At 49.3% G+C, this 10739-nt stretch overlaps 1 protein-coding gene across 1 annotated transcript in view; it reads right to left on the reverse strand.

Moving 5' to 3' along the window:
* Nucleotides 1–10387, reverse strand: part of STOM (stomatin) — a 49250-nt gene extending 38863 nt beyond the window's left edge. The window contains exon 1 of the mRNA XM_015415840.1: nucleotides 10241–10387. Coding sequence (XP_015271326.1) covers nucleotides 10241–10298 — 58 coding nt within the window. The 5' untranslated portion in view covers nucleotides 10299–10387. The remainder of the gene's footprint in view (nucleotides 1–10240) is intronic.
* Nucleotides 10388–10739: the final 352 nt, after the last annotated feature.

Raw genomic sequence — 10739 nt, forward strand, 5'->3', positions numbered from 1 at the left:
CGATGCGGGCGGGCGGAGGGCGGAGCCACCATTTCGGGGGGCCGGGAGGGTGGGCAAGTCATTTCGCCGGGCCGGGACTGTGTGGGGGGGGCGACGCGGGTGCCCAAAGGCCGGAGCCGCCACTCGCCGGTCCTGGAGTGTGTGAGGGGGAGCAAGGCGATCGCCCGAAGGCCGGTCGCCAGGCCGGGATTGCGGGCGGAGGGCAAGGCGGGCGAGTGGAGGCTGCCGCCGTCGCCCATGTTTGAGTGGGCGCTGGGGAAGGCAGCTCACCGAATCAATAGTGCCCTCGTAATCCTCTTCATCGAGCAAAATGAAAATGGCGTCCAGTGAGGTACACAGTCGCAGCAGTTGTGGTGTGGGCGGGACCCAGGCTTTGCCTTCTGATTGGTGGCGATATATGCTGAGGAGCAGTTCCATCAGCCATACACTAAGGGAGTGCATTTTAGGATTAGAACTTTGGCACCCACTACTCAAATATAATAAGGGAGAGATGGGGCAGATCTGATGAATGATGAATTACACTGGGCAGGGCTTAGACCCTCATCCTATGGCTTCTGTGATTTTGCCAAGTGATGCTCAGGCTGCAAGTAAAATAATATTTCCAGAGCAAAAAGCTTATTTGTCTCTAGCAGAGCTGACGCAGCACTAATCAGGGGACGAGTTGTAATGCAGGAGTCGTCCAGTTCAAATCATACCTCTGCCATAAGCCACTCTTAGGCAAGCCACTCTGCTTCAGGCTCAGCCCTTTCATCTGCAATACGGGGGAGAATAAAAATGGCCTACCTTACATGGCTGTTTTAAGCATCAGAAAAGAGAACTAGCACGAAGTACTTTAAACAATGAAAGCACCATACAATGAACAAGGAAAGAACCATTCAAATGCTTCAGGCATGCAATGCATTGCAGACAGAACTCTCTTAGAGGAGGCGTTCCTGTGAAGAAAGTCTCGTCTAAGAGACTGCTTGCAGCACATATAGCTTACCTGCATTAAAAATGTTTTTTGGGCAGCAATTGGTTTTAACCAGTTAAAGAAGTTAAATGCAGTAGCTGCTTAAAAAAATAATAATTGCTGAGACACTTAGGAAACTAACTTCCACACTCCATTGCCAGTTTTTGCACAATTCTTCCATGGAAGATACTGTACAAACTTTAACCACTGGTCAAACAAATCCCAGTGGTTCTGCATGTATGGAATCTGGCACTGGGCAGCCATGTAGCACTGTTTATTGGCATAAGGCTTCCAGTGAGAAAATCCACTCTGTCTATTTTTTTTAAAGCTGCTGTTAGGACTGGACTCTACTTGGTGTCTATACCCAATGAAGCTGATGGGCTGCAGATGAAAGACAGACAAAACATACTTCTTCACCAAGTATTCTTTATAAAAACTCCTGTAACCTTCTTCATACTTATGGAACTCACTGCCACAAGATGTGGCAAGTAGTTAGCTCAGAAGCCATTAGAACAAGGGCCTCCAACATTTTTGAGGCTGTGGGCACATTAGGTATTCTAACACAGCATGGTGGCCACAACAACAAAATGGCTGACGCACGATGGTTGCCTCAGGGGGTGGAACCATCCACAAAATGATTGCCACAGCTTAACTTTAGTAACACAGTGCAGATCCTTGTGTGATGGTGGCAGCTGTTGCCAAGGCAACATTGTAAAAACAAATCTGCATAGCCAATCAAATCTACAGTAGCCAATCGGAAGCCTTGCTGGGCAAAAGCCTTAACTGGTCCTTTACACTTAACGGGCACCAGAAAAGGTTGTGGGCACCAGGCTGGGGACCTCTGCATTAGACTAACCCTTATTTTTTAGCCCACCCTTCCTCCAAGGAGCACAGGGCAACTGACATGGGTCTTTGTTCCCTTATTTGCTCCTTATAACAACCCTGTAGAATCAGAATGAGTGTCTAGTCTAAAATTACCCAGCGTGGAACTGACAGGTTCCAATCCAAAACACTACACAAAAAAGGCACTCAGTGTTAGCAGATTAGTCCTTTACCAACTTTGAGAGAAGATTTACTGTGTGTGGAACCTCCACATCCAAAGGCATTATACCAAATGCTAGACACAAGAAAATATTAGTCTTCGTGTTTGTGAGGTTGGCATCAGGCACATTCAAACAATATTCAGCTAGAACTCAACAGCGAAACATCCAAACCCATATCCGAACTAACAACATAGCAAGAATTAGGAATGGAAGATTTCTCAGCATCTGGCTTTCTTAAGGACACATCTTCTCTTTCTGCAGCAGCCTGGACAGGCTGTTCCTCAGTTTATGCAGTGACTGCAATTTGAAGGCACCCAGAAGAGCAAGAGGGGCTTAACCCCTTCCCCCTAGTCCATTTATCCACCCACAGAACTCTCCACCAAACTGCTTTTATCCTGGCTACAGAAAAGTTCCACCTTCAGACTGCAAATCTAGCAGGTGCACGGCAAATGGGTTTTAATTTTGTGCACAAAAAAAAGCACAGTTGGACCTTCAGTCAAGGACACCAACACATTTTCATAAGGCACCCTGGGTGGAAAATGGCAGTTTTAAACAGTTTTGAATGTAAGGAAGTGAAAGCTGGCCAGTTGTTGCAGCTGAAATGGCAAGAGGTGCTTATTCGGAAGGTGTTCTGTGCCCATCAGATTCCCATTTGTCAACCCAGTTACTGACAAACTTGTCCTCCAGCAGGGCACAGGCCTTCTAGTGGTCCCTCAATGCCACCGCAAAACCAGAGAAACTCAGGGGAATTTCAGACAGGTGCTTTCTCCCGGTAGGGAACCAATTCTCAACCGGGTGCTGGTCTGTCATTTCAGACAGAACCCGGTTGAGAATCGGTTCCCTACCGGGATGAAGTGGCATTTCACACACGGAAGCCTCTCTCCTCTCTTCCAATTAGGAACCGGGAGGGAAGCGTTTTACCTGTCAACCGCTTCCGAGGAGGCTCCCGTTCCCTCTCCCGGTTCCGATACGCTTCTTTCCCGCCTTTTTTCAGCCGCGCGGGCTTTTTTATTTTATTTTAACGTTCGGCTTATATCGATATATCGATATAACGCTATACCGATCCCATTGGAATACATTGGAATACTGGTATATCGATATATCGCTATAAGACGGACTTTTTAAAAAAAAAAAACCGTGGGGAAACAAAGCGGTGCGTGTGTGAAACGCCGAACCGCTTCTGAATCGGCTCCTTTCCGGTAGGGGCAAGCCGTGTGTGAAACGGCAGCCCTCTACCGGTTCATCTGCAAACGGAAGACTCCCGGCTTGAAACCGGGAGAAGACGGGTAATGTGAAATTCCCCTCAATTAACATTGATGAGCAACTACTTTTCTAGTGTATTCACCTAAGCAGCTTTCATATAAATCATTGGGGGGGGGGGGACATACCAATAACATTTTAGAACAATAAAGCACCAAAAAGAACATTAGACAAGTTATCCAGCTGCCTTATCAATAGTCAACCATCTTGGACAACAGCAACAACAGTTTATAAAACCACCCTGTCATAAAACAAGGACAAACAAAAGGAAGTACTCAGAAGAAGAAGAAGGGTGTCTAGTAAAACAAGTCCAGTGACAACTGACAACTGCAGCTAGGGGTAAAATAAAGACAGAGCAGGCCCTCTGCTAGATTTCGTTTGCATTAAGATTCTGAACGATCTATCACATTTTCATTCTGCCCTTCCTACCTCACATTCCATCGCATCCCATCGCATCCGGTGCCCGTCCGCGTCCCATCGGATGTTTTCTTGTAAGCCTCTGTGCTTCGTTGCCACGCTTCGCCATCACCATGTGATTGGCGGCTGACAGCCTGAACACAGAACCTCGGGGGAATGTCGGAACGTGATACCGCCACGCTTCATTTTGCTCCAGAGCAAAAAGCCTCCCTTTCCCCCCAGATTATCTCGCTCGTGTGACTGGGGCCTATGAGGCTTTTGTTGGGCCCTGATATGTTTTTAAATGTCTCTGTCATAAATACATGTATTTTAATGTATAATTAGTTTACAATTGTTCGTAGCTATTGGCTGTGTATGTGTTTTCCTACTTTATCTTTTAGGTTCTTGATTCAATTTTGTTGGGTTGCTTCCCCCCCCCCCCATCCTATGAAACAGGAAAAGAAACCTGCTTCCAAAGAGTATTAAACTGTGGGCAGATAGCCAGTGTGGAAATGGCCCTCGTGAGCTCATGTGAAAATGGAGATATGAACCAGGGACTTTATTCATAGACCTGTTCACAGAGAATCAGGAGCGTGATTTATAGACTAGACCCATTCTATATTTAATTTTAGATGGCGGCAATTCTCTTAAATCTGGCCCCACCCCAAATGACTATTGAACTTCGGAATCTGTGTGAAATTCTCCCCCCCCCCGACTTGCAGAGGCAATGCATCTGACAAGAAAGAGTGAGTTAAATAACTGTAACAGACTCCAAAAAGGAAGTGATAACCCAGAGGCCAAACCAAGGAAACCCATTCAAACTAAATTGCTGGAGCATGAGCTCACTTCCAGAAATGTACACACAGTAGTCTGAAGGGGAATTTCAAGGGCCTACCCCTTCCACCAGTCCTCGCTTTGGCACCTGTTGCGTAAGGAGGGAAGATCAACAGGAAGTGATACTGCAAATGTCCCACAAAGGTCCTTGCTCAACTGAACAGAGGCATTAAACTTTTTCACGGACAGAGTGGCTCAAAGGTGGAATCAGCCACCTAGGGAGGTGGTGAGCTCCCCTTCACTGACCGCTTTCAAGAAGAGGCTGGACAAATATTTGTAAGAGATCCTTTAGGCTGGTCCTAGATGGTCTGTACGGCCCCTTCCAACTCTATGCTTCTATGATTAGGCGTCAAAAGTCACACTACCACACCTAGATGATGCATCCTGATCTGCAGCATCTCTGGTAAGCCCTGGGGGATGGTTGGGAAGGGACAGGTATCTGCTGTAAGAACTTCCCAGGGCTAGAAGGAAGAATCCAAACACCAGGGGTGCAGTTGGCACAGCACAACATTCCCGAAGTTGCAAGGGCAAATATGGTTGCCTGGAGGAAACTGTTACTCAAGCAAGGCAAGAACACTGAATTGCCAAGTCAGCGTTGTCATTGTCTTCTACCAAAATGTGCTTGGTAGGGGTACAGATCCTTTTGAGTTACTCCAAGGAGAGACAGAGAAACGGAAGGACAATCCCCACTCTGTCTTGCTACTGTTTGTGTTGGAAAGTCGTGTTACAGAAGAGATTGTCAGCCAATTAAGATTACCCCTGGAGAAAGAAAGCTGTTGCTTGGCAAAGAAAGGATTCCTTTAATTGTTTTGCTGGCTGGAGAGAGCGGAGCCATTTGTAGAATATTAACTGCCCAAGGCTCAAAATCCAAGTGGAAAACGCCAGTACCAGGAGGGCAAAGTTTTGCACTTCACTGGCATTCAGAACAGTGATGTTTTGGCTGTACAGAGAGCAAAGGGATAACATTTCCAGCCTAACCCAGTTAATGTGCTGTAGCGGCTACAGTGTTGAACTAGGATCTGGGCAGCCCAGGTTCGAATCCCCACTCTGCTGTGGAAGCTCGCTGGGGGACTTTGGGCCGGTCACACGCTCACAGCCTAACCTACCTCACAGGGTTGTTGTGAGGATAAAATGGAGGAGAGGCGAATGATGTAAGCTGTTTTTGGGTCCCCATTGGGAAGAAAAGTGGGGTACAAATGAAATAAACACACAAATCACTCCCAGTATTAGATCCAGAGGAATTAGCCATGTTAGTCAGTTCCTGAAAAATAGTAAAAAGCCCAGTAGCATCTTTAAGACCAACAAACTTTATTGTAGCATAAGCTTTCAAGAAACGCAGCTCTCTTCATCAGATGCATCTGACAAAGAGAGCTGTGTTTCTCAAAAGCTTATGTTACAATAAAGTGTGTTGGTCTTGAAGGTGCTACTGGGCTTTTTACTACTCCCAGTATTGGCCCACTAAGTGGTCAAAATGGGACATGCCAACTTTGGCCTCTCAAATCATGACATTATACAAGTCCACTAGAATGGGTGCCAGCCGAAAATGTCTATGGAGTCAGAGAGCCAATATTTCCAATGGCACTGAATGCATCTGGCGCACAGATGAAGAGAGCTTGGCCTCTTTCAGCTGGGCCAAAGAAAGGGGGAGGGAATATGGTAACGTTATATGCATTTCAGAGAAGCGCAGCCAGAAGAGCTATTTAAATTCAATCAAACAGCTGGTGCAGCAGCTCCCAAACATGATTTTAGTCTCTTGATTTCAATTAAAAGGACCTGATTAATATAATCTGCAAAAGGTCAAGTGGTACTGATTCCCCCCCTCCCTGGATCATTCCACTTCAGAAAAAAGGCAGGGAGTTGCATGATTGTATAGTTGTGGAAGGGGTGTGTGGGGGGGGGGGGACCCTTCCTGCTTATAGAAAACTAACCTGTCAAGGAGAATGCTTCTACTAGCTTTCTCACTGGCATGCTAACTTTTTATGTCCAGGGAGTTCTTGTTCTTATGGGAAAACATTTCAAAGGTTCAACTCATCCCCCCCCCCCCATTAAAGTGGTACTATCCAGAAAAATCCATACTTCTTAATTTCTGCAGAATCTATATACACTGGCAATTTAACTATGTCAATTGCTGTCCCTCTCTCTCCTGGAACAAATGCAGGACCAAAGAACACCACTTTGCTAGTGACGTCACTTAAATACATTGCCAAGGCTACCCAGGGGAGGCCCACCAAAATCAGAAGGGTTCCCCCCCCCTGGATGTCTTCCCGTTTACTTCTGTATTCTGCTCTATACCCCCTTTTCCTCACTCACCAGCGCCAGCAGACTCACAGCTGGCTGACATCTGAAGTCTTGGAATTACAGCTGGGCACTGTGCCGAGAGGAACACATGACCACAATTGATAAATATGCAACACAAGACAAGACTTGTGATAATCTGCTCTGGGTGGAAGGGACAGACAGAGTGGGAAGGAGATTTTCAGCCTGTCTCTCCACCCTCCTCAAGAACATGCAGAGAGGAACCTCTCCAAGTGCCTCCACTCAAGAGTTTTGCTATACCAAGAAAGCAACAGATATGCCAGGCCACCACCACAACACCCTTTGCCTGGTCTACCCCACGGTCAGATGGGCTTACGGACAGCAGTGGGCCCCTGGTTACCACCGATGGCGCCTCATACCCTGCCAGCCCTACCAGATCATTCGACTCTGTACTTTCAAGGAGAAAGTGGGCACAATGACCCAGGGGGCTTTGCTTAGGCAGCACCACTGCTTTGCAAAAATAGCCTAGACGATAGCCTATCTGATGCTTGGGGCCCACTGCCCACCGTGCTCACAGAAGCCAATCCCAGGCCTCTAATGAACCGAGGTTTAGGCTGGAGAAAATGCAGGCTGTTTTCCTATTCTGACATGCCCAATCCCTTCCCTAGCCAGCTATGCATCCCTTGTCAAGAGGGACCTCAGTAGCCACTGAGAGCTTGCGTTTTAGAAACAGGGCAAAGTCAAGGAAGGTCTAGGGAAGGAAAAGGCAGAAGAGGTGTCTCCCCGTTTTCCTGTATGCCTGCAGGAGATTTTCCACATCTGTTGCCTTGTGGACGCTGGTTCACTATTTGTATAGACAGCATCTCGCAGGCACACAGTTGACACAAGGAAGTTAGACAGTGCAGGTTTGGTTTGGGCAACACCAACCGCCTGTTTCTCTGTTACACAGGATGGAATTCACTCCATACTCTTGAGCAATAATTTGTCAGTCTGCGAGCTGGAGGCTGAGAGTCTCACACACTCATGCACCCAGCAGCCAGACTCTTACTCAGGGCTTTTTTTGTAGAAAAAGCCCAGCAGGAACTCATTAGCATAATAGGCCACACCCAAGAGCAGAAACGTATTAGTATATTAGGCCACACCCTATGCCTTTCCTTGGGTTGCCCAGGGGCCCCGCAGCTGCGGGGCGCCTGGGCAAGCTCCCCCCCTTGAAGGGAAGGCAGTTTAAACTGCCTTCCTTTGGTTTGCCCAGGTGCCCCGCAGCTGCAGGGAGCCCAGGCAAGCCAGCCCTTGGACAGACCACAGAAGGCACGGGGAGGCATTTAAATGCCTCCCTGATCCTTCCAGGGCCCCCCTGGCCCGCCTGCCTTGGAGGCACCGGGGGAGGATCGCCCTCCAGGCCTTCCCTCTGTAGCCACACATGCAGAGGTTTGGCTGTAGTGGGTGTGGCCAGCTCTGAAGCCAGCCGGAACTCCGTTCCTGTGCGTTCCTGCCCAAAAATAGCCCTGCTCTTACTTATTTAGACATTTATCCTTGCTTTTCTCTCCAATGAAGACCCAAAGGTGCTTACAGCATTGCTTTCCCCACATGCGTTTTCTCCTCACAACCACCACCCTGTAAGGTAGGGTAACCTAAGAGAGAGGGAGAGTGAATGGCCCAAGGCCACCCAAAGAGCTTTTATTGTAAAATGGGGATTCGAACCCAAGGCTCCCAAAATTCAAATCCAGAACTCTGACCAGTAACCCACACTGGCTCTCTGCCGCTGCACCATGCAAGGAACAGAGCTGAAGGATGCTGCCTCTTAAGTGCCACATAATATTTTTCCCTCTGTAAAATACAGAGCATGGCAAACTGTGTTTGTGTGTGGGGGGGAACGTGCATTTTGTGTTTGTGTGTGTGCAAATAAGGTATCCTGCTGCACACAAGAACTCCCTATTATAATCAGTCTATCCATCCTGCTGGTTTAAACCCTGCCCTGGTGAGGAACACCCTCAAATTGGCATTTAAACAGCAAGTAGCCGTCATCCAAACATTTTCTTATTACCAGCGACAACACAAGAAACAAACAAGTCCCCGGTGCTTTTTCTTACTTGACATTCGCCCCTAGAATCCCTCCAGGAAGATGAATTTTTGATGCTGCATTTTGCTTCGATACAGGGGTGGTGAGTTCTGCTTCGGCAAAGTTTCACATGCCCCATTGTCAACACAAACTTTAAGTTCCAGGAAAGGGGATGAGGGGGGTGGGAGCGTGGGAAGCGGCTGAGAAGCTTGGAAAGCTGACTCTCAGAGGAATACGGCTTTGGAAGCAGTTCAGTCATAATTTGGGTGCTCCTGATGCAAAAGCGAGTCCCCAGCCATTAAAACAAGCAAGAAACCCCAGCCATTGCCACAATATTTGAAAATATAGAAAAAAATTCCACTGAAACTTTAAAACAGGGTTGCCAACTCCAGTTCGAGAAATTACTGGAGATTTAGGGGTGGAGCCCCCCCCCCCCGCAGTGGCGTCCAATGCCATAGAGCCCACCCTCCAAAGCATCTATTTCCTCCAGGGGCACTGATCTCTGTCCTTTGGAGATCACTTGTAATTCCAGAAGGTCTCCAGGCTCCACCTGGAGGCCGGAAAAACCCTCTTAAAAAGCTGGTATAGGCCCAACAAGAGCTGGCCACAACCTACAGACTCCAATTTCTGCTTTCTTGTCTTGCTGCGAGCCTCGTTCGACTTAGACAAGTGAAACTCCTATGCTGCACTGAAGTTACACTGCTCCTAACGTGACATGCCCTGAGCCTTCCCACCAAAGGTCCCAGCCTTAACCCCCTTCTGTGTACAGAAAACCATCAGCAAAGCACGGGACTGATTCAAAATGCATATGCAGATTCGCCTTAAGGCAGAGGGAGGGCAGCAGGACATCTTAGCCTGGCAGGTGTCGTGGCAGACTGGAGACCCTCTACCCGTCGTCCCAGACACTGTTGTTTTCTCTCTCTCTCTCTCTTTCCGAAATTTCGATTAAGCCTTGTCCAGCCTGACACCCCTGTAAACAGCACCATCCGGAAACAACACAAGCAACAAGCATCTGTCGATAAGAGGTCATCTCTCAAGCACACTCTGTGTATGCTCAGAACCACACTCCAAGAAACACCGATTGGGGGGCGCGGGGGGGGTGTCACGAGCAACTTCTTTTCAGCGAAAGGGAGAGCATGCCTCAAGGCAACAACCTCTCCCCGTAGAGGAAAGTGAACAATTCCCATCTGTTGGCGAACTCTCGCAAACTGGCGAGCAAAAGCTACTCTGCACGCGCTCAGAGGCACCGCACAGTCGAGCGCAGCCGAAGTCCAAGCCTGCCTACAAAGGCAAGAGGGGGACTTCTGGAAGGAAGGCCACGGCGGGCGCCAAACCGAGACAAACACCCCCAACGCGCCTCTTCCTCGGGCTCCCCCCGCCCGCCGCCGCCGCCGCCGCCGCGGATGGGGCGCCCCAAAGTTGCTCGGGGTCTCGGCCTCTCACCGCCGATCTTGAGCTCCCGCCTCTCGCGGTTGGCTTTGCCCTTCTCCGCATCTTCCATGGCGCCGATTGACTTCCCCAGCCTGGCTGCTGCTGCGGTTCCTCCGGCGGCGCCACCAAGAGAGTGGAGCGAACTGCAGCCGGCGGGCCTCCAGCAGCCGAACTTGACTCGGGAGGAGGCGGGGGCGTCTCCGACCCGCCTCGCCTCTGCCCGGCTCACCCGCCAAGCGCCGCCCCCTCGCCCTCCTGGCCGGGCTCTCTGCGCGCCGAACACACACAGCGGGCTTGACGCGGCTCCCAGCTCAGTGGCCCTGGAAGAGCTGCGCGGAAGGCAGAAATCCAAGCGGTGAAGAAGAGCCGGCATCGTTATTTCCATGCGAGTGCGGGCAAAGTTCACCCATTGGCATGCCTGCCTCGTTGGCAGATTTTAAACGAGGTTGGGCCGGGTATCTCCCCCCCCCCCCCTTTGAGCGGCACAACAGGCAAAAAAGTTAAACGGGCA

This window comes from Gekko japonicus, unplaced genomic scaffold (genome assembly GCF_001447785.1).
Source record: "Gekko japonicus isolate JY-2015 unplaced genomic scaffold, Gekko_japonicus_V1.1 scaffold46, whole genome shotgun sequence".
Classification (NCBI taxonomy): Eukaryota; Metazoa; Chordata; class Lepidosauria; order Squamata; family Gekkonidae; genus Gekko; species Gekko japonicus.